The sequence below is a fragment of the Haliotis cracherodii genome, unplaced genomic scaffold, assembly GCF_022045235.1.
Source record: "Haliotis cracherodii isolate W230 unplaced genomic scaffold, xgHalCrac1.p SCAF_18, whole genome shotgun sequence".
Classification (NCBI taxonomy): Eukaryota; Metazoa; Mollusca; class Gastropoda; order Lepetellida; family Haliotidae; genus Haliotis; species Haliotis cracherodii.
In genome coordinates this window covers 1173161-1197816 of record NW_027266273.1, presented here as the reverse complement: position 1 = coordinate 1197816, position 24656 = coordinate 1173161, and the positions used below count along the sequence as shown (strand labels likewise).

Here is a 24656-nt window from a genome sequence, read left to right as displayed (position 1 = left end):
AAACATGTGGATTGACACTGGTTAACATGAGTTCTTGTAATATTAGTTGATGAACTCACTCAAATAACAACATTGACACTTGTTAAATATTTTGTTAATAACAATGAGTGACACTCCATGTTCATTGTGTTCTCAAATGTAATATCAAATGTACCATGGACAAAAATTTCACATCACCATTTATGTCATGTGTTTGAAAATTAATTTAATCTCATGAAAATCAGGTCTTTTACTCAATATGATACCTCTCTGTGGGAAGATCTGAGGGCTTCTAAATTCTTAGTACGAGTGATTGAAGAATGCAAAACAGCATATATGTTTTCTATATCTTGAAAATGAACAAAAATGACAAGTTCTGAAAGTGGGAAGTATAGCGGCATCATAATATTGTAGTAGATATTTTTATACATTTTGTGTGTATCGCTTCTTGTACAACCAACAGGGAATTACCATACTGTGACTATGCTTGTCGTAACGGGATCGGGTGGTCGGGCTCGCTGACTTCGTTGAAGAAATGAAGCCAAATCATTTTAGAAAGCTACTGCTGATGGGCCCAAGAACAGATGCAGTGTTCATTTCAACTGGTTCACCTGATGTAGGTGTCCTCAGATCTTTTTAATGCAAGGAGGTATCGTATCAAAGTAAATGATCTGATTTAATGCATGTGCAGGTTACACGGTGCAAACATGATTAAGACACTAATAGTCTGAGGTAGCATCAATCTGGATGGTTAGGATTCTACCCATAGTTAATAATGGGATACTCCCATTCCTAATTAATCATCAGTCTTGCAACACATATTTGATCCGATCAACTTAGTTAAACCTCACTATGTTAAACCTGAAGGGATCATTAATAAACGCAGAGAATCCATAGACTAGCATAAGCAATAACCCAAAATGACACAAAATATGTGCAGAGCATTGATAAAATTGCTCTTGTGAAAGGAAAACTATTCAATGTGACAGCCTTAAATATTTGAGCTTCAATGAAATTTTTGTTCTCCAGACCGAGACCCACTTACAGGGGGAAAAAGCCCAACCCCAAAATTTGACAAATGAATGAGAAGCACTTATACACTACACTATGTCAGTTTAAAGACTCCGGTTCGACTTCACTTTGAAACATGCATGTTTGGCCAATTAATTGGTCAATAACTTGCGACTAAAATGGACCACTTTAGAAGGTATGTGGACTGTTGACTTAATGATATGCATTCAAGATTAAATGTTCAAACCGCTGTCCACTTTATCAATACAAAGTGGAAATCTGACAATTTATGTATGTTGACGGTTGTGCAACACACAATATTGACTTGAAAGACTCCATACAGTACATACTCTGATCAATGGAATGAATAAAAGAAAAGACAAACTTGTAAAGCATACAAGGGAGTGTTCAAGATTGTGTTATCTTGAAGTCCAAGGTTAACCAGTATCAAGCCCTAGTTTGACACTATACAGTAGAAATGGGTATATTTATCAACGTGTAAATAATACTGTCTTACTTTGGCACGATCACAGACAAGTCAAGATGAAAAAAAGTAAACAACAAAATGTCTCACAATTAAATGTACACTTGTAGACAATGGAAGTGGACTGTGTCTTAGTTTGCGTCTCCCATAAGCACTAAAACAAACACTCAATATGTACATATAACCAACGTGATCTCGATGTAAATATCACTGGTACGATAATCATAGGGAAAAATGATAAATCAGTAATTTGCAAAGTAATAAGTAAATATTTTTCACAACTTCAAAAGTTGAAACATTGAAAATGGTAATGTATAACTGTAACAAATAGGAATTGGGGGTAAACAGTAAAGAATATGTGTAAATGTTTGTCCCTATTTTCAGAACATTATGTCACTGGATTTGGCAGGTAATATCGTAAAGAGGCACTATTCAAGTGAATACTTTGACAAAAACTACTGTCTCAGTAGACGATGATCACAGAACAAGGCAACAAGATTAAATTACTTGGAGACAGACACATAAAGATATTCTGTAGATAAACATCCATGACTGAACACATATAACCTGGTGTGTTCACGCAATAGAATTTTAACACCGTCAATTTTGGTAATACATCAACTTCTAAAATCTGGTGGTGAATCTTGATCTTTCACTAATGCAGAATATGAACATTTCAAAACAGGAGCAATAAACAACTGCATCTCATTTTCAGAACTGATGATTTTGATAAAGAGAAATCATCATTCTATTCTATGTTTGTCACATGATAAAATGACAAACATTCTACATTATGCTGATATTCTACATTAGAGAAGTCAAACACTGAAAGTTTCAATGAAACCTGGATAATAACACACAATCGAGAAGTATTTGAGTATTTCATATGAGATTCTGGTTCTACAAAAAGCACAACCTCAATCCTATGATATTATTGCAAGTAAAGTAATTCAATGAATTCTGTAATCTAGTTCTGCACTGAACTAAAATGTCTTTAATGTTAATCATTTTGATCATGAAAAGGGATAGAAGTTGAGTAATACCAAATCAAGCACTTCTATTTCAAACATCAATATTGACAAGACACTGCCGTTTTTCTCATCCTTGAAACTTATTGGGACCATAATCAAACAAATACACAACAAGCCAATGGATTTTCATACATACTGAAGTGACCAGTATGAGATTTTCTCATTGCTTTGAGAAAGTAAAGTACAGGGTAGACTGAAATTCTTCACAAACTTGTAAAGACAACTATTTCTGTCCAGATATGGAGTAACTTCACTTTTCCATGATGAGAAAAAAAAATTTGACGATGTCCATTGATGCAATAGAAGAAGCTGCATACTTGAAATTTAACTGGTAACTTTTCACTGTAATGAATCTAAGAAGCATACTTGTATAATCATAAACAACAAAAACAATTCACAAAGAAAAGAAAACATTTAAAGTATGTTACGTATGTTGCTACATAAACTTTTCAAACCAGCATTTGCTTAATGTAGGTTTTTTTAAGGAAAGTTAGCCATTGAGAAAGTTACAATATACATTCAAGCTCTTAACTCTGCATGAGGTTTACATACTCAAAAGCACAATTAGGCTAAATACTTTCAAGAAATCTTAGCTTAGAGCAACACAGTAAACCACACATTCTGACATGAAATAAATTGATTGAAATAGCTTTATGAAAGAAATAATATGAATGGCAAAGATTAACACAACATCAAAATGTAATACACCACCATCACAAAATAATACACATCCAACAAAGTATATTAGCACATCATTTAGATATATCTATCAATCCACAAAATTGCATCAACGGAAGTCATAAGGCATGAAAATAGTTGATATGTTTCAGTTTTTTCCAAAATTAAGTACATATACTTACTGAAAAAAAAGCCCTATTAGAAATTTGATATGATCTATGCAAGTTCAGACATAAAAGTTATTCTTCCTTGGAACATGTACCGGTACTTGTAATAGTTTGTAGTGTCCAAATGTGTTTACATGTAATTTGTTAATGAGAACTTTGAGACAATTCTATATATACCACAAAACATCTTGAAAAACAAGGTATGACACTGTAACCTTAAACACTCATGTCAATAAGTGTTAAATACTCATGTCACTGAACAGTGAAATCAATTTTATCTTGGCCGATATCATTGAAAGAGTAGGGCCACTATTACATATAGATACAGAGCTTACATATATAAATAGGACATATATTTTGATTAGGTGTATGTTAAGAAGTTTTACTATTCTCCACTTAGACAGGATATATAAAAGATAAAATATTGTAAATGATTTGAGCATAGTATTCGTTGTAAATTGGCATAAGTTTCATTGAGGAGCACAACTGTATTGCCAGTAAGGCTGCACTTGTTTGAACAAAATTTACATCATTCTGTAAAATTCATTTACATGGATAAATGTCATGAAAACTGCTACAAATCAAAACAGAGCAATGTGCTTGTTCTCATCCAACTGTCTCAAGAGAACCCTTTGTCATCCTTTTCAGAAATTAATGTTAGTGAAGCCAACAAAGTATTATGAAACGAATATTTAGATGATACAAACTGAAGTTCTTCTCTACAAAGCAAATAAGATCCTACCAATTTAGATACATAGAAACAACCAAGAGCTATGTATTGTCGTAAAACAGGAAACCTTTGTTATGAAAAAATCCAACTCTTTCAACAAACAAACCGATGCACCCTTCCTACCCAATACAAGTGACCAATCCTCTGTTGTCCTGATAGGTATTAAGTAGACAATCACTAACAGAAATACGACATCCATGAAATACATCACTGCTGACGCTGTTGTGCATTTGTTTGGACTCCTTAGAGCCTGGCCTTTGTTGATGTTTTAGGCCAAAAAAATATATGTTTCCTGAACAACCCATATCTGGAGCCCCAAACCCTACGCACCATACCTCTTACCAACATCCTGGTATCACCCATATATTATTTTTGGATTGACTGAAATAGGAAACAGATTTTTGTTTTTGCGTGAGGAAAATCCAACAGGAAGACAATTGTTTGATTGCTTTGCTGGACAAACATATTAGATTTAACCCTGATTCAGTGGTCTTGAGTAAGGCAAAGATGAATTTGAATTTGTTTCATACATACGATTCTGTCAAAAGGGTGTATATGACTCCACACTATGTGACTCTAACGGATCACAGATATATATTACAGGGTCATGTTCAGAAAAGAATTCAGATTGTGTATATCAATGTATATGATTAATGCACTTTAAAAGAAAAGCACATTAAAAAAGTCATGCTAAAACTGCTAAAAGCATCATTCACTTTCATGAATCATTTTCAGTTTCAAAAACCCTGTTCAACACAAATAACCTGTTCATAAACATGAAAAACAAACCAAAAAGCACCAACATTTCTTACAAGCAGAACAAAAGCGTTCCATATTACGAAAACATTTTTTTGGTTTTTTCCAAAGCATTAAGTACTTTAGCAATATTAGCATCCAGAGCAGCTATGCCCTCTCTGAAAGCTTTGTCATCCACTGTTGACAGTGATGTAGTCGATGTCACTGCAGACACCACAGATCGAACATCTTCTTCAATAGTACTGAGACTAAGATCTAACTCTGTGCCCTTGAAAGCTTCACTCTGTAGTGAACTTGAGTCTTGTGGGGCTACCTGACTGGGAATGATGGGCTTGGAGGCGCCAGGGGTTCCCTCTGTGTCAAGCCCACTGTCACTCGTATCAAAGTTGGGCTGTGGCAGTTTCATCACCTGTCTGCCACTCCCTGTGCTAGGCTTGACTGGATCTCTGATTTCACGACTTCTACTTGAACAGTTCCTAAGCAACATCTCAGTCACTGATCCTCGGTCACTCTTCGGGGAGGAATTAAACGGTGACATGTAGCTCTGGAATCCTTTCTCAAGAGCAACAAGGTCTTCAGTCTTTGGGGTCTCTTTACGTAGTAGCTTGTTGTGTTGATGTAGAGCTTCTTTACTGAGAGGAGAAACTTTACTTTTCCTTGGAGATGACACAGGATTGTTGTCAAACTTCAGGTTTTTCTTGGCACTTGCCACAGCTTCCTTATTTACTGTTGGCTGGCCCGGATCAGACATAACACTCTTGGCAGGACTAGAACCAACAAATGACCAGATTCAAATATTCTCTAATGTTAATGAAACAAAAATCATAACAGGGAGGTTATTGTAAATTTAAGTTCTTCCTAATTAGCAACATGATCAAATCATCAGGTTTAAGACGACTCTTAATCTCATTAAAATCAGATCTTAAAGCTCGCTACCACTACACAAAGATCTGAGGACATCCCGTTACAGTACATGAAATGACCAACAAGAAGACAACATTTGCCAATTACAAAGCAGCTTTCACATGCTTGTTTCACAAGCTAGATTCACAAGCTTGTTTACAGCACAGTTTCAAATGTTTATCCCATTGCAGCAAGAAACAGACAATGATTTTGATGGAATCAGTCGTACAGCCCATAACTGTCATTCAGATTAACTTGTGTTAACCTTTCCAAGATTGCATGATAAGAAAAAACATTCTGAATGTAGCTTTCCCAATCTGGTGACACTCCCAGATCATTATCAGGAGTAGCGAGAACTAAGATCTGATATTAATGCGATTGAACGATCCAGAGAGGATGATTTCAAATACATTTGAAACTTTGCTACTTATACTGAAGTAAAACAATCAACAAATGACAGAACCTACCTGTAGCCTGATCCCTGTTTATTTAGTAGAAGCAGCATTTTCTGAAGACTGAAGCTGTTTTCTATCGTAGATGCCCCATTTGCTTGACCACCATTATCCAAACTACGAAGAACCTCACCTACACCATCTTTTAATGTCCTGGGAAAGAAATACAAAATAACTGTAAGATGAATAAGATGTACATCCTTGATTCTTCCATGATCTCCCATATCAAAATCCTTCCTCACAAACCCAGCTTCTTGTCTTCTCTGCTGTAATATTTAGAAACTTATCTTAACCTACTAGAAATAGCTTGGATCAATAACCTCTAAATACTTATCCCTGTATAGAACCACTTCTTGTAGTCTATTGATCTCCCTGGGTCAAAGGTTCTGACCAGAGTGCGCTCTTTCTCTATGGCAGGGGTTAGGGGCCTGGTCCTTTGGCCCACTGAGCAATATTGGCCTGTTGGATGGTTAATACTTTTCATCACCTGAATTCTTACCCAACCAATTTGTGGAGAGTACTGATGACATGACACTTATTGTATTTGCTGTAAAAAGCTCCATGACCGCTTACAAAATTGACAGAGGGGAGCGCACATTAAAACCACATACAAGTTAAATGTGTTGTTGGAGATCGAGCGATAGCGCAGAGCCAAACATTGATGAAACTCAAACATTGTTTCAAAATACAAGGGCCATTCAATATATAACCAGCCTAACCTATTTGCTACTGCTCCTCACTTCTTTTTCCACATAATCACCATTGAGGTCTAAGCACTTTGTCCAGCGATGTGTGAGAGCTAAAAGCCCATTGTGATAGAAAGCATGGGGTTGTTCGTGTAACCACCCCTCCACTGCTGTCGTGAGTTCATCATCGGACGGGAAATGACATCCACGCAGTTCTTTCTTCAAGTTTGGGAAGAGAAAGTAGTTGCTTGGTGCCAGGTCTGGTGAGTAAGGTGGATGAGGCAATACTTTGAACCCGTTCCGCTTCACTGTGGCAACCGCAAGTCGACATGTGTGCACTCTGGCATTATCATGTTGGAGCAGCACACCTTTTGTGATCTTTCCACGACGTTTCGCACGAATAGCAGTCCGCAAACAGTCCAGGAGATCGGAGTAGTACTCTCCAGTAATAGTCTGGCCACGTGGCAAGTAGTCAATGAGCAAGACCCCTTTGGTATCCCAAAAGATGGTTGCCATGACTTTGCCAGCCAATGGTTGAGTCTTAAACCTTTTGGGACGGGGTGTAGCAAAGCCAGTCCACTGCTTACTCTGTTCTTTGGTTTCAGGGTCATAGTGGTGTACCCAGGTTTCATCACCAGAAACAATTCTCTCCATAAAGTTGTCTGCATCCAGACTGCATTGCGTCAAAAGTGCCTGACACATTGACGCATGTACAGCCTTCTGACCATCACTCAGACATTTCGGGACCCATGGGGCAGGCAGCTTCCTCATACCCAGACGATCATGCAAAATGGTATGGACACTTCCCTCTGAAATGTCCAAGCTTGGCCATTTCTGACACCTTTAATCGCCTGTCTTTGACAACCAGTTGTCTCACAGCTTCACTGGTTTGGTCATTGGTCAACTCTATAGGCCTGCCAGGGCATGGCTCATCTTCCAGGTTCACCCGACCCCTCTTAAATTCTGCAACCCAGAATTTGACCTGTGCATACGAAGGTGCACTGTCACCATAAACATCTGACAATTCATCATGTATCTCCTTTCCTGGTTTCCCTTTTAAGTAGAGGTATCTAATAACAGCCCTGTATTCAAACTTTGACGAAAATTTGGCAGAATCTACCCTTGCCATCTTTATAGATCACGTGTGTGACTTCAAATACAATTTCCTCAGTGAAACTTTTTCTATGCACGTGACATACATTGGTGCACAGCACGTGACAAGCATGCAACCGTTAAGATCTGATAAATAGCTTAGGCTGGTTATATATTGAATGGCCCTCGTAGTTACTTGGCAATAAGATACCCTTTCTACATTGCTGTTTTCTGAAGAAACACAAGGCAACAAAAACAGTAATATACAGAAGAAAATATTGGCAGTCAGGTAAAGTTTAGATCTTAGTATGTTGTGCTTTACCTAAGCATAACATACAGACTGGTGTAAAAGTAGGTCAGGTGGCACGTTATATGGCTAATATGGCCTTGAGCAGATAAACAACCAATACCAGAGGAAGAAGAATTTTACTATTTGGCCATATGGATATGATGAAAAATGACCAACCAGGCCAGCATTTTTTTCATGTGTACCGTATTTTCTTGAGTATAGTGCGCACCCATGTATAATGCGCACCCCCCTCTAGCGGGTTCAATATTTTGGAAAAAAAGAAATTTGAATATTATGCGCAGAAAAAAATTACACCGTACCCTTTCAGCGAAATCCGGCAAACAAACGGGTGCTGAGAAACTTCCGTCAGTACAAATTCGAAATTTGAGATAAAAAATCACCAGACATGTTTATTTACCGTTTAAATAGTATTGATTGTTCTGCTAGGCATTGTTTTATATCTAGGGATTAAGATTACCTTGTGTATTTTCTCGTAAACTAAGCCGGAAACAGCAATCAGCTGTACACACGTTTTCTTGGAATCGACCGGTGATTCGGTCAAGACACACCCAATGATATAACTTTATAGGATTTTTAATGCAAGGATCGGCAACAATTGTATCTGAAACTATTTTATTTATCAGGAATAATATATTCCATTATTTTCTTAATTAAATGCAGCCTTTACTAAACATATTTAAAATAATAATAACCCTAAGCGAAGCAGCTGATCGCTATTCCCGGGTATTATTTTTTACATGGAACATGTCTGACCAGTCACCGTCAAGGCTCACGCACACGGGATCACGTGAGCGCGAGAATTTCATGTTGACAAAGAATCATCAAACAAATACAAATATGACTTTTAACGAGTCAAAGTATGTCATTTATGATATATGTATCCATTCTCTGTCAACTAAAGTTCGTTTCAAGGCGTCAATAGCGGTATTCTGACCGTGGTTGCTGTTAATAACGGTGAGTTGTGCGATCTTCCGATCACTTCACACACGATTTCGCCGAAATGAATAAAAACAATATTATAAGGAATTTTGAAAAAAATTAATAAAGTAAGTTACAAACATAAGTCCAGAAATAAAAAGAACACTTTTTATAGACAGACAGTGTAATTACATAATTATTTTGCGTACTTCAGTATGGATTTGTTGACATGGTATTTCCGGTGTTTCGTGCTCACGGTAATGTCTTTCCATGGGGGAAAAAAACCATCCAAACTCATAATTCGTGTATAATGCGCACCCCCTTCTACACAGCTGTGTTTTTTGGAAAAAAAGTGCGCACTATACTCAAGAAAATACGGTAAGTTGTTTCTAACATCTTAAAAAACAACATATCCCAACAAATAATCCCACAATGCCAGAGTACATGACTTACTGGACCAGGTCCTGCAGCCTGGTGATCTCCAAGTCTCGCTGTTTTAGAGACACCTGCAGGATGCGGTTCTCACTCTCTGCTGCTGCATGTCTCAGGTGACTTCCCTCAGTCTGTTTCCGGGCAAGTTCCAACTCAAACTGCAACTTCTGAGACTCCTTGCACGATTCCTCCCTGGTTCTTGTACAGTCATTCTCCTGATAATTATATGACATACCAGACATACTAGATGTTCTTTTCCTATTTACACAACATATACAAGTATAGGCTTTAATGCTAGAGTTTCAATTAGAGTTTTGACATGACATTTCAGTTGACTCTTATCAAAAGCATGTGGCAATGGGAAATCTCAAATGTAAACATAAAAATGCAAAGAAGCATGTTCAGACTAGTAGACTCAAATGTTATTGGCACAGTCTGATATAGTTAACACAAAAAACTAGCTGTACTTAATTTGTACCACTTCCAACAACACCCTCCAAACACCCATAACAAGGGTCACTGGAATCACTTGTACTTCCACCTGTTACTGAATAAAAGTAAAATTTGTCAATATCTTTTTTTTAATACTTATTCTGCATTACATATTGCACTTCCTTTTGTTTCCTTCAAAAACAAAGACTGGAAATGTCATCCCTTGAGAGAAGAACTTGGCCCTGAACATAGTTGAAACTGCTCACCCAAACACATCCTGCATTCACCGCACCAGTCAACTTACATGTCACTCTTCTTGTTGAGGAAACAGCAATGTCCACTGAAGATACAAGCAGGGAGGCAGTGCTATACCAGATGGGCCAATTCATGATGTAATGCAGGATAAGCATTAAAAAATATATGGATAAATTAATACTTAATCCTGCATTACATATTGCATTTTATCCCATGGGTGTATACCTTCAGTGTAGACTGTGTGTGTAGGTGTAGTACCATCAGGCAAGATTCCTTGCACACCAACAGCTACCGCAAACTGCATGCAGGTGGAGACTCAAGCAGGACCCACATGTGCTTGGTATACTTCGTCACAGATCTTACAAAGTGACATCTGTCGTATAACTGTCAAATTAACATCAGTACAGTGGAGCTAAAGAGATGTTAAATGAACGTATTTCTGAGTTTGACGGACAAAAATGAATACGTTGGTTAGAGACATCATTAATGTCATAACCTTGACACTCCTCCAAGAGAGGGAAGCTCAGGTGGTAGCATCCGGGTTCCACCAGCAACATCGTTTGGGGTTGGCGATTTGCTAGGCACTTCAGCATTGCCAATTTCTAGTGCTGTATAGTCCTTGCCAAACTGCCCAATAGTTACAGTATGATAAGGACTAGTAGAAATTTACCATTTTTAAGGGTTTTGCTGTATGTGATCATTATAAGGACCAGAGTACTAAAATTTTACTTTCTACCGGTGGGTACATATTCCATTTTGAATATCTCGCTTTGATAAAGAACAGACGAGCTGAAATAAGAATTATCGTAAATATTTGATTCTAGTGACCTTGAAAAACAACTTCAATTCATGAAGGGATACAGTTCAATTCACTGAATATATATATCGTAACAACCCTAACAAACACTAAATATGAGTGTAAACCCCCAGCAAAGACACGACAGCTTTTGGTGAGTGAGTGAGTGAGTATGGTTTTACACAGCTTTTAGTAATAATCCCTCATTATCACAGTGGGGGACACAACAAATGTGCTTCACACGTTGTACCCATGTTGGGAATCGAACCCGGGTCTTCGGTGTGACGAGTAAACACTTTAATCATTAGGCTAAGAGACCGCCCCCAACAACATTTAGAACAAAACAAGTTCAATAACGGTGGGAAAGGCAACACATGCTACAGCAATAGAAATTGGCACTCATCCTATAGCAGCCGTAGAAAGTAACATTTTTTAGTCCACTAGTCCTTATAACATAGCAAGACCCTTCAAAACTGCAATTTTCCACTTGTCCTTATTTGACGGCTGGTCTGGATGGTTCAGATAGGCCATTACTGGCTTGGTGAGACGGTGCCACTGAAATATCAAATGGGAGTACTGCCCATTGGTAGTGGACATCATTGAACTGGAACCTGAGGAACTTCCGGTCACTGGGATGGATAGGGACATGCAGGTAGGTGTCCTGTAAGTCGAGACTAATCAGGGAATCGTAAGGATTGGTTCTGGTCCTGAACACTCCAGTAGCACTCATTGAACATGGAGAGATTGTGAATCATCCTCATCTTCTCGGAGTCCTTCTTTGGTACGAGGAAGATGGGAGAGCAGAACCCTGGTGTTAAGTTTGGGGTGTGCACAATCCCCATGGCTCTTTTCTGAAGCGGCATATTGAAGTTGGCAACCAGAAGTGGATGTTGCTTCTTGGGGTAGAGCCATCATGGAGGCACCGTGGTCAACGTCAATCAGATCAAGGCAGTAACCACAGCATGTTAAAAAGGGTCTTTTAAGGCGATCCAGGTCACCCACCCACTCGGGTGTCAAAGACTTGAACGAGTGGGGATGAGAGCTTTCAGTCGTGGTCTGAGTATTTTATTGCCTACCCTCACCGCCTCTGCCCTGGGATTTGCTACAGCAGGACTGATACCGTGGTAGTTGCCTGCCTTGGAGGAGCAAGACATGCTCCAGAGCTTTTAGAGCTGTCTCATCTCAAGCATAACTCAAGACCTTGGCATAAGTATCGGTTGATGAAAAGAGATAAAGCCGATCACGGCTGACGAAGGAGACAGCACTCCAGAACCCAATTGGAGGTGGCCAAATAAACCAGATGGCCAGTTGCAGCGATCTCGGTGAGCACCGCCCTGAGATGATGGTGCATGGGATCAATCTGCCTCTGTTGGCAATCAACCACCGTCTGCAGATGGCCCATCAATACAGCGTTGGACTCAGTGAGGTCAATGAGCACCTTATCTCAGTCTCCATGAATGCTACACAATCCTGATTGTGAACAGTTTTGACGTCTGGGACATTTTATGACGGTCTTCTACCTGGAAGGCATGAATGGGGAAATCATCCTTCATAAATCTAGATGTCTTGAACGCTGGAGAGAGTGTCAAATGACAAAGTTTATCCAGCATAGGATCAGGCGGGGTTTTGACCAGATGGTATCTCTTTTACCAACACCAGTAGCTGAGAACCTCGCTACCGCAGTCAGACAATTAGCCATCCAATTTGGCATCTGGCTGAGGTGAGTGTTCCACTCTGGGGATGTCTCAGTTCTCTATTACAAATTCCTCTGATGAATCTGAGCGGTAAGACTGTGTAAGTGAATAGACGAGCGATTCCTGGATTGGCTTCGACTGTGTAACTTAGACGTCATCACAGCCCAGTCACATGGTCTCATCTGCTGGGTCATGCCTAACACTTCAGTGAAACAACTTTCTTCATCAGCTGGAGCCCTGCAGCTTCATTTTCTGCCATAAGTAAGCAGGAAATGCATTAAGGAGTAATGCAGGATAAGAAAAACATTTATGTATGTAAGAATACCCAAGTGAACAAACAAACAAACCTGTACTGAAAGAAAACAAATGTTTGATATCAAGAACAAAAAACAAAGGATAACATTCACAGAAGGTTTGTACTTGTCAGTGTAAGTTGACTGGTGCGGTGAGGGCAGGATGTGTTCAGGTGAGCAGTTTCAACTATGTTCAGGAACAAGTTCTTTTCTCAAGGCATGACATTGCAGTCATGTTCTTGAAGTTAACAGAAAGGAATGCAATAGGTAAGACAGGACTAAGTAAAAATTGTAGGAAATATTTAGGTGATGGACATATGCACTGGTCAAAAGGACCACAACCAGCTTATGTATACAGCTAGATTCATATGATGCAGTTCCTACCTTATCCCCAAGTACAACAATCAGCCTCTGCCTCTCGTACTTCATGCGTTCGAGCTCCTGGGACAGTCTGTGGGTCAGCTCCTTCTCCTCCTTCAGCTGGCGGTGCAGAGATGCATTGTCAGTCTGGAGGTGCAGCACTGAAACACAAACATTGAACCACCTTCACTGCTGTCACTGGAGTGTCATGATTTTAGCTCTCACGTCACACAGAAACAAGCATGGCTTTATGCCATTTTAAGCAATATTTCAAGTCCTATAACAACTGGGGACATCAAGAAAGGGCTTCACCACATTGTACACATGTTGGGAATTGAACATGTTAAAGGCTGAACACCTAGGCAATCCCACCATCCCTGCATGGAAATGACAAATCCAATCAGGACTGAAAGAGCCTACGACTGGTGTAATTCCATGTTAAGGTATGGGAGTTAGGATCACCTTAGATTGCTTTGTACAACGCCACCCGGGTTAACTGTAAGTGCTCATCCCCAAGGAAACTGCACCAGGAGCAATGACTCACTTTCAAAGTTGATTCCATGGTTAGTGTTTTCCTTCTCTTGTCTCTCCCTCTCCTTCAGTTGCTGGTTGACAATTCTAAGTCTCCTGCAACACGATCAGACCACCAAATGCTATTATTGCTCTAGTGATAAGAAGCAATAAAAATGATGACTATTAACTGCACGTGTAAAATTACTATACAGAAAAAAGCTGATTGTATCCTCTGCCTCCACAAAACGAAACTTAACCAAAGTCCCCCTGCACCAAACCATTTCCATGAACAAAATCCACAGAAAAAACAGAATCCATTCAGCAAATCAACATGATCAATGGAAGTGAAAGCAATCATGGATCAATCTGACCATAACATTGCAAAACCTAGGCAGAATGTTCTACCTTCTGAGTTGACTGTTCTCTGAGCGGAGAGGCTGAAGCAAAAGGTCAACCTCTGTCTGGAGATTGAACGTGGGTTTTAGTTGAGGGATTGCCTCAATGCACTCCTGAATGTCTTCAACCACATACTGCAGCTCGGACTCCCCTGTTAAACAAATATAGTGACTATTCAATTCAGATATATAGTGTAAGACTTACCTTGTTACTTATTCACTGCTTATAGCTCAGTATCATAAACCATTAACACTGGATTAAATAAATACTAAATCTGACTAACAATATCAGCAGTGTTTGAAATTGAAGGGGTCCTGGGGTCCATGGTGTTTTCTCCAATAACAGTTGAATCTAGGGGCCCATAAATCTTAAAATTTAACATTAGGGTTATGACAAGGAACCCAGACTTTCATGCTTAATTTCAAAAACTGATTAGCCAAAATATGATCAGTACATCAGTATATTGTTCCAGTCTTGGAGTTTTAGTAGTTTTACCTCACAAAATAGTACATAATATAGCCTATTCAGAGGACAAAGCTGAGACATAACTTGGATCATATGGACTGTTGTCCGTTAACCATTAATAATAGCTTTGCTTTAACATCAAACAGTAGAATGTATTTTGTGTGATCTTGGAAACAATAAAAGACTGGTTACATTTCTTTCTTACTTACCTCCAACTTTGCAGACTTCTCCAAGCTCTTTGACAAGGTACCTCAGCTTCCTAGGTCCCGCAATGGCCTCCAATCTTGCTGGTAGTGTTGGCTGGTTCTGTGATGCAGGATGCATGGACTGTGGAGCCGGGGTGTGGCCAAGCAGAGCACTGGGAACTTGGTGCTGGGTTTGGTTTGGAGCTGGAGTGGAAGGTGCCCTGTTGATGAATTTTGATTCCTGGCAAATTCGTGCTGCAGGAGAATTGACAGGGGTCATAGTCCACTGAGGATCAGTTTGCTCTGATTGAAATGGAGCAGTTTCTAATTCGTAATTTTCAAATCGTTCAGCTTCCTCTATTTCAGGAGCATGATTGGCTTCATCCTGGAACCGTCTCTCCAGATTATCACTTGCCCCTTTACGAGGCCTTATGTTGTCTGCATATAGATGGGGATCATGGCCCTGAGCTGTCTCTCGAGTCATCCTCCTGAGAGTAGCCTCCCTTAGGTCACGAGCTCGGTTCCTTGGTGTTAAACTAACAGGTGAATTTGCTGGAGTTTCTAACATAGGTAACTGAGATGCAACAGGTTTTGATATGCACACATTTGAGTTAAGGGTGGACGGATTAATCAGAGATGAAGGATAGTTCTCCCTCATATCAATTTCTTGAGCTTCATCTTTGTTCAAGTTAAAGTGTGCAAGCCTGTTGGACATGTCATAAGATGGATCGCATCTGTCAGACTGTCTAGCTGAATCCCAATTCACATCCTGATCATCACTCTGCCCTCTCTCATAGTTCACAAATATTTCATTGGGCTCAGCATGTTGTTCAAAATGCTCAACCTTATTGCTGTTTAATTCCATAGATGTTGGAGTCTTCCCAGTGTGGCGTCCTAATATTGCACGTGGTTCAACAGGCATGGTTCTAACAGGACTTGACACTGTTGGTTGTTGCATTTCCTGGACTGACCGATCCTCTGTAGACGCATGTCCAGTCAACTGATCAGGAAGTTGCTGTACACGATCAGTGTGTCTGGGAGTAAGTCCTGATCTAGCTGTCATTTCTTTCTTGTCCACTTTCTGTGAAAGGTTGTACTGGTAGGCTTCATTCAGAATTGGGCCTTGAGTCTCTTCAGGGCTATAATCCAAATCATACTGTTCATCTCTGCTGCTTCTCCGTCTGTAACCAGGGCCAAACATTTTCACCTGGGAGCTGTTGAACAACGGAGCAGAAAAGTCCTCCTGCTGATCAGTATCATAATCATGATTCAAATAATCTCTGTTATGGGGATCTGGACTTTTTTCAGGGCCTAGCTTCTCTTTTGAACTTGTGTACCCTTTATCCTGCACTCTAGACTGCACAGGAGGTGCTGGGTGAACCATTTCCTCAGTTGCAGATAATCTGTTACCAAGGAATCCATGTTCCTCCTGTCTTGGTTGTTCAGATGGATCAGGATCATTACTTACAGACTCTGTTATTGGCTTATCTTGACTAGATGGGAATAAAGGTGGAGAGAACCCTGTTGACTCTCGCTGGAGATAACACTGAAAATCACCAATACTACTCTTCCTGTTATGGCAAGCTGGGAAGGAATCTTCAAATCTCTTCACACCTTCAATAAAATCATTTTCAGTATGGAATGAAACAGGTCTGAATGCCTTTTCAAAAGATTCTCCTTCTTTCAGATAGTTTTGGTTGTTGTCAATTTTCAAATCTGCAACTTCTTGAACGATATTTTGTTGAGGGAGAGGTAAACTGGGTGTATAAGTGATAATTTTTTCCTTGCCATGTTTAGAAGGGTGTGTATCTTTCTCAGGTATCATCTGAGCATATCCATCGTCATCAGCAACCTTCTCTGGGTCAGGAGTGGACGAAACAAGGCGCTGGTTAAAAGGTGTGCGAACCTCCACCAGTGGAGCACGAGATCTTGCTAGCCTACCATCAACCATATTGGCTACCTGTGTATCAGGGGCTGCAACGACAAATAATCACAATGTGCCCTTTTTTAACAAACTAAATCACTTCTGCAAACATGACTTATCTAACCATGCCATAATGTAGAATGATAGGGGAAAGAAACACTGCATACACTATGTATTATTTAGGTAATAGAAACAGAAACTGCGTAATCATAAACAATAACCCCTAAATCCCTGGAAATATGAATGGAACCTTTTTCACCCAAACTATGATGTAGCTCACCTGGCAAGACTCTGAAAATGCTTGGGAATACGCATTTAACAAATCGACTTATATAACCAAAGAGATAATTTGGTTAGTTTTTTCATTCATTTTTGTAAAATTGTCTAAATCTGCTTAAGCTGAGTCCCTATCATAAAATGATGCATTGGACAAACTAAAGAATATTACTATCATCATTTACACATTTCATTTCATTTGTTTTCAACATATCTATTAAATTCAAAATGACAACTATCTTCAACAAACTATGGTCCCCTTACCATCAGGAAAAATTACAAAAACAATTTTTCACCATCCATCAAGCAATTCTGGATTGGAAGTCTAAAATATATAAAGTTTATGCAGGGTGACTTTGTCCAGATGAGCTTAACTTTTCAACAGTGAGTGATCAATTATTGCTTACTGCCACATCAGCCACCCTGCAGCTTTTAGGTGCGAGAAATGTCTATATTCCTACCATAAACATATCCCAAAAGTTAATATATTTTTTTCAGCTGTACACATGTTTCTCAGAATCTACCGGTGATTCAGTAAAAAATTACCCACTAATATCATGAATATAACTTTAAAGAATTTTGATACAAGGATCGGAATATTTGTATCTGAAACTATTATTTTGTCAGGAATAACTTATTCAGATATCATGTTATTTTAGTTGAGCTTTACTATATATATTTGGAATAAATTAATAAGCATAGCACTTGTGTTCAGTTGATTGCGATTGTAGAATATTTTGTCGTACGGAATAATTTGACCAATCACCATCGATGCTCCCGAGCTTGCGATAGTGAAAACTTTATGCTGACATATAGTTGTCAAACTACAATGAATATGAGAGAGTGAGTGAGTGAATGAGGTTTTACGCCGCTTTTAGCAATATTCCAGCAATATCACGGACACCACAAATGGGCTTCACATGTACCCATGCCGGGAATCGAACCCGGGTCTTCGGCATGACGAGCGAACGCTTTAACCACTATGACATGAGAGATTAACTATAGTAATATGAAAGAATCAGGTGAGCCTTTACTTCTTTTGAGTAGTAGATATATATAACCCCATTCTCTATCCACTGAAGTTTGTTTCAAGACGTCAAATTCTAGGTACAAAAAACTTGCCTTATACACAGAGACATACGGTAACATAATGATACCAATCATAACAAAATACTAACAGTAAACATTATTATTCATCATAGTTCTGACTGCATAAGAACTGATGACTTACACTCAGTACCAGCTGTTGGTATGAAAACTCGATCTTTCGTCTGTGTAAGTGGTGTGCATCTTGAATTCACAAGATCGCAGTTCTCATTCCCTTCTCGGCTAAGCATGATCACTGGCTTTGCCCATTGGTTCCCTCCTACAATTATAAAAGTTACTACTAGAGACAAGTATCTTCACTTAAAGTGCTGTTTTCCTTCAGCATGTTCAGAGAGAACATCTCCTCTAAAACTTGGCAAAATGATCCGAAATGTTAAGCCTTACAAAAATATCACATGAATACAATACGGAGTCGGACTGTCAGACTGACGATTCAAGTAACTGTCAGCAATATTACGGCTGCAAAACAGTGTTTCTGTTTACCGGTAATTACCAATTTTATAGCAGTAATATTTGGCATGGGCGGGTATTCAAAGGGACACAGTCCCAGTGGACCGACAAATAAAGTACATAATAAGTCTTTATTGCTGAACAAAACATTGGTGTTAATCAATAAAGTTTATCTTTTAAATGAAGTCAGTTTTCCTTTATCATCAGGGTTTCTTGTTGTCTATTTTTAGTGCAATGAAATAACATTTTGCTTTGTTTCAAGGTTAAACAGCTATTTGTAGTGACTTAGTCTAGAACCAAAGTGAAATATTCCGGGGGGGGAGGGGGGGGGGAAGAGAAAATTGTGACCAAACCGTGAGTGAATGACATGTAGATCTATCAATCTTACTTCAGAGATAGATGAAATCTTGAATTTGTCTGCCATGAACATAAACTACATTTGACATGGTGTTGAAAGAATTAAAACCAAGAAATTTTCATCCCATTTTTTATGTCTCATTTGATACTGACCACAATTGGTGGTAGCCTGTCCACCAGGAGTGAGAGTTTCAAAAGCCAATGGTAAGACTGTGCCAGTGGTCAATAGTACGAGCATAACTACTTCAACTGATTAACATGACACAATCCACCTCAGATAAGGGTGGTGCTCCCTACCATTTCAGGGACTATTCATACTCAGCATTGTACACAGAAGTCTCTGAAACCACCTAATCCCCATCTTCAATATCTTCTGACCCAGAACACGTTAGTGATGAGCAACATCTCACCTGACAGCCTGATCCAATTCTGTCACCTCTGACTTTTATGACAAGCAACAGAGTGCTGGGGACCTATTCTAACACACAGCCCAATCTCATAAAAGCAGACCTTATTTCTCGCAAAAACCTAAGGACATCCCATTACAGGCCATGTCAGAACAACCTTTCGCCAACTTTGACAGACATGTGAAATGACTAACAAGAAGTCGACATTAGCCAATCAGAAAGCAACTTTCTCAAGTTATATGGCACTAGTTTCAAACTTCCATTCCAGACTATGCTTAGAAAAATATTTTGACAAAGTTCTTGAAGCAACATTTGAAAACTGAACAAATGAACATTCTGGAATGTCTAACAGATGGCCGAGAATGTATGGCAGTACTTCCCACAGGCTACGCAAAGCCTCTGCTGTTCAAATGTTTATCCCATTGAAGCGAGAGACAGATTGTGACTGACAGAATCAATTGTACAGCCCTTAACTGTCATTCAGATACTGTGTTAACGTTTTCGGGAGTCGCATGATTAAAAAACATTCCGACCATCATTTTCCTGATCTGGTAAGCGAGGCTCTGATTGGCCAGATGAAAGGTCATTCTGACATGACCTGTAATAGGATGACACCAGATCTTTGTTTAGCGGAAGCAAGAACTGAGATCTGATGTTGATGAGATTGACACAAAGCCCCACTGAGAAAAGTGATTAAAGTAGGACTATGACAAGCAATGTTTTGTTTTCAATGCATAACTGGACATGTCATTAATGAATGGATCACCTTTCTTCCTCTGAATCAGGTTAGCTAGGAGTTCAGAACATTTGTCAATGCCACAATTGAGAGATGATATCTGATCCTCTGAGTCCGAAGAATAGAGAGAGTAGCCAGGCTTTGGACGAGGAGCTTTTTTGGTGATCTTCTTTCCAGATTTAGTTTGTCTCTCTTTGAAACATCCTGATCTGTAAATGGAATAATTCAATAACAACATGTCTGATGACCAAATGATTGATGATGAAATACTTGGTTAATCACGAAATTAATTTACATTGATCTCAATCCCTGACAAATTGACTAGTGAACAGTTTGACATCAACAGTCAGCATTGTTTTCAAAATATCATGATGCGTAGACAGCTGTATGATAAGCAATTGTGATCAAACAGTGTCCTCGCAACCTCTATCATCCAGGGTATCATATCTCCATTCTATTATGAAAAAACACCATGGAGATATATTAATAGGAATGGAGATAAAATGAACAGAGTAATTGAGTTTGGTGGCCTTTTGCCGTTTTATTACAGTAGTTCTATGAAAAAACAAATACTACCATTGCTCCTGAGTTTGACAATGTTGATAACAGAAACAAATTATCTCTAAGATAGATATTTCACCTTTTCACCGGGGTAGATTTTATCCCAGGTTTCACGGAAACTGATTTGGCTTTTGAAACCTGAAAACACAAGCATAACTATATACAGAAACAGTGGAACTTGAAGAATAACTAGTCAGTCCTGTATTCTGAAGTCAAACAATAAAATTATGTGGTCAATGTTTGTAAATTCTGCAAACTTGTAAGCTTAGTTTTCGTGTATTTCGTACTTTTGCACCTATTTTGACTTTCAACTTCACTTTAAAACTAAACCATGTAAACCAGGATGTTGATTTATAACCATTTCTCAAAATGCAAAATATTTAAAAGATTGCTTGTAAACTTTTTTTTTCCATATAACAAACACCTCAAATAATTATTTCGAATGATTTCAATAATACAATGCACAATTCAAATGACTTTGTTTCAGTAAACATATGCAACTATTACACGTTGAAAAACAGCTTTTACCTCAGCCGTTACAATTCTGCAATGTATTTGACAATTCTGAGGCAGATACATGCAGAATTCTTCATGAGTTCTGCATAAACTTTCTGCACCAAGCGGGCATTTCTGCCAAATATTTTAAGAATGTGTAACTGCGGAACATAGCAGAGACTGAATAAACCACAAATTTAAAACCAAATGTTTGATAATAGAAGCAGACCTACTATTCATCAAAGATTCTAACACAATTGTAATGATGCCAACCTTATTGATACTACCCAAAAGAAGTTAAGGATCACCCAATTCTTTCATATTGGTAATATTAATCTGTCATGGCATGAGAGATTAACTATTGTAATATGAAAGAATCAGGTGATCCTTAACTTCTTTTGAGTAGTTGTCATCCCACATATTTTATCACATAAAACAAGTCACCTGGTCTTACAGTGTACAAAACTCTTTGTGTTAGCATTGATAGCATTACTAAACATTATCATGATTACAGTAGTAAAGAGGAAAGGAGTACAGAGTTGTATTGAAACATGACTTTCACCTTGCCCCTTCCTGCTGTTGTTGCTTTCCTTCCTTTTTCTGACATCTTGGTTGTTCAGTTTGTCATATTTCCAATTGGCATGACGAGAAACCTGTGGCAGACAGAGACATCAATTTTAAAATCTGAAATTATTATTATTTTTAGCATTAATTATAAGCTAAATACAATCATTTAGTGTGGAACCCACTGCCTTGTGATCATTTCCAGTCTTGATTTGGATGCGCTATTTAGTCCCATACATGTGTGACATTGGCAATATTAGTGTACCGGTACTTCTTACATCCAGTCTAAGTTAGTAGATTAACAAAGTGGGTTCAAAACATATTAAATGACACAAATCAAAAGTTGATGAAGGTGATAATCATTCTGATAATCATGATAATGGATGACAAAAATAGAAACAATTGGGTTTTTTTTATTTACATTGTTAAAACTTGACATTTCAGCTACAGTAATACTGCAAACAAATACTAAATCAGTCTGTGCCAAAACAAATTTACACTACTCGTCTGAACTTGGCTCTTTCAGTAGAATTTAGTGATTATGTGCACCATTATTAGCTGAGCTTACTTAGACCTCCACAATTTTACTTAACTCTGGTGACTGACTAGTGGCAGAAGTCACAGACTTCAAAATGATATCGGGTCCATTGTGTTTCATTTTTACAAGGAAAGTGTGTCCACTAGCCTGTAGCAAAGTCTAGTTTCTAGTGGAAACTTTACTTTGATAAATAGGTTAGTGGACGCTCTTGCCTCTGGAAGGTGATTGTGTTCATGACTACTCATGTCCAACTGGCTGTCATTATTTGACCCTGTGGGGATTCTTGTCGTCAACCACCAGGAGTGAAGTAGCAGTAATCACACAGTAATCATGGTCATAAAATTTCATAAATGCCAGCTATCCAATTCTTTCATAATTAAGACATTCTTTACAGTAAAGTTACATATGTGCAGTGTAACACTTTCATACCAATTACTGCAATATTGACTCATACATTTTTTTATTTTTTTTTTTCTTCTTTCTTCACAATTTTAAATCCTTTCTTCTCATAATGCTCACAAGAAAAGTAACAGACTTCATGCTCACTATGAATCTATCTTTATGTTATTTCCTTCCACGATCTATGCTTCCTAATTTTCCAATGCAGAACAGTGTTGACAATTAAGCATGAAAATCGAAGGGTCCTTGTCATAACTCAAATGTTAAAAATTAAAGATTTAGGGGGTCCATCAATTCAAACATCATGGAAGACGCCATGGAACCCAGGATCCCAATGCAAAAGTTACAGTGTTCTCAACCATGGGAACATGGACACAAAATAATAAATATGTATAGTTACAACATGATCAAACATGAGCATGTTTTGGCAGTATTTTAATGAAAAAATTGACTTATCAGAACCCTCAGTCATGTGCAAACAGTTTGAATTATTTCCAGAATACATTTCATTGTCATAATAATATCGCACTTTCAATTCCTCCTATTAATCTATTTACCCTTTAATTTAATAATACCCTATTTTCGAGGGTTATAGCTAAAACAGCACCTCAGCAAAACATTCCTGAGCGAAAACGGGAACGATTGGCAAAAACGGCACCTCACCTACAGCAAAAACGGCTACTATTGCCTGGCGAAAACTGCACCTTCATTTTTTTAAACCTTGGTTTATTTTGTGACTAGGTTTCAAACTTTCAATAACTTTTTGAGTTTTAATGCCAACCTGCAAGAAATATGTTGAGAACTGTGCACCAAACATGTCTGTTCACTCATGGAATCCATGCTAAATCACCAATCCAAACAGACTTTTGCAAATAGGTGACATCACTCATGTGCAACGGAAGTTTACAGACGAGGCAACAGAGGTCACGCTATTTATCGAGGATTTTTTTTCTCTCGGAATGTAGCTAAATTCTACTATTGAAGACATCACCTACTGGTATGTAGCAGAATGTGAGTTTTGATAGGATATTATCACCAAAACCAGAACGGAGAAATTTTGGTAACAATCCGGTTCACACATATTACTTACATTGAATAATGCTTTTGTCTCTTTTGACATGCATGTATCAAGAATTGGTGATGTGAAGGGTTACTATCTGTGTTGCAAGGCACACTTTCACAATCAGTTGATAGAACTGAATGAAGAGACAATTACGTTTTCACTACACGAATATGACATAATGATATTAAAAAAAAATCGTTTGCATTGGATTATAAGGTCCAACTTAAAGTTATGCAAGCAGTCTACAGGAACGAGCACTTTCAATCAGCATGTATTCTTAGGCACATGAAGTAGGATAATGCCATAAATTTGCTATTTCAGTAGTTGCTTCACTACGCTACCTAGTCCGCAACTCTAGGCCTAACTGACATGAACAGTTGATGATGGCAATCATTTTGGATGTGTGTTATACGGTATATATGAAGTCAATCAATATCTAAAAGCCTAAACATGACCATTTCTAATCAACACGGCGATCTTCTTCGATTGACATTCAGAGCACCTGCGTGCATGGGCCTGTTGTCAACCGTACAGACACAAAATATTGTAATCACTTGAATCATGTCGATCTGCAAATTGTTTTCTGTATTGTACAAAATGTGCACAGCCTCAAGAATTCAAACTACTGTTTTGCGAACATTCTTAATTACCTACTAAGCTCATTAAGCTCTGTCTTAGCACGGTTTGCGAAATCTTGCCGCTTGTGAAGTCTGCTCACGAAACGAGCCTAACAACAGTCTTATTATATCTGAAACCGACTT

At 38.5% G+C, this 24656-nt stretch overlaps 1 protein-coding gene across 2 annotated transcripts; it reads right to left on the bottom strand.

Moving 5' to 3' along the window:
- Positions 1-676: 676 nt before the first annotated feature.
- LOC139465649 (uncharacterized) lies at positions 677-24611 on the bottom strand. 2 transcript variants are annotated; one of them, XM_071247382.1, is made up of 12 exons: positions 24550-24611; positions 21894-21984; positions 20916-20974; positions 20306-20484; positions 18450-18584; positions 15043-16992; positions 14378-14519; positions 14004-14086; positions 13484-13620; positions 9651-9844; positions 6207-6344; positions 677-5603 (listed from the first exon to the last, which is right to left on the bottom strand). In XM_071247382.1, the coding sequence occupies exons 2-12, from the start codon at positions 21936-21938 to the stop codon at positions 4916-4918; spliced, it is 3750 nt and encodes a 1249-aa protein (XP_071103483.1). In that variant the 5' UTR covers positions 21939-21984; positions 24550-24611; the 3' UTR covers positions 677-4915. The 2 variants fall into 2 exon arrangements, with proteins under 2 accessions (XP_071103483.1, XP_071103484.1); XM_071247383.1 differs by having other exon boundaries at positions 24546-24604.
- Positions 24612-24656: the final 45 nt, after the last annotated feature.

What these genes read in the sequence shown, in the direction of transcription:
- LOC139465649 (XM_071247382.1), bottom strand. Translation starts at nt 21,938, where the DNA reads ATGTCAGAAAAAGGAAGGAAAGCAACAACAGCAGGAAGGGGCAAG. An exon ending in CCTGATTCAGAGGAAGAAAG is followed by an intron (nt 18,585 to 20,305) that starts GTGATCCATTCA and finishes TTATAATTGTAG; the next exon opens with GAGGGAACCAATGGGCAAAG. An exon ending in AAACAGGGATCAGGCTACAG is followed by an intron (nt 5,604 to 6,206) that starts GTAGGTTCTGTC and finishes TGTTGGTTCTAG; the next exon opens with TCCTGCCAAGAGTGTTATGT.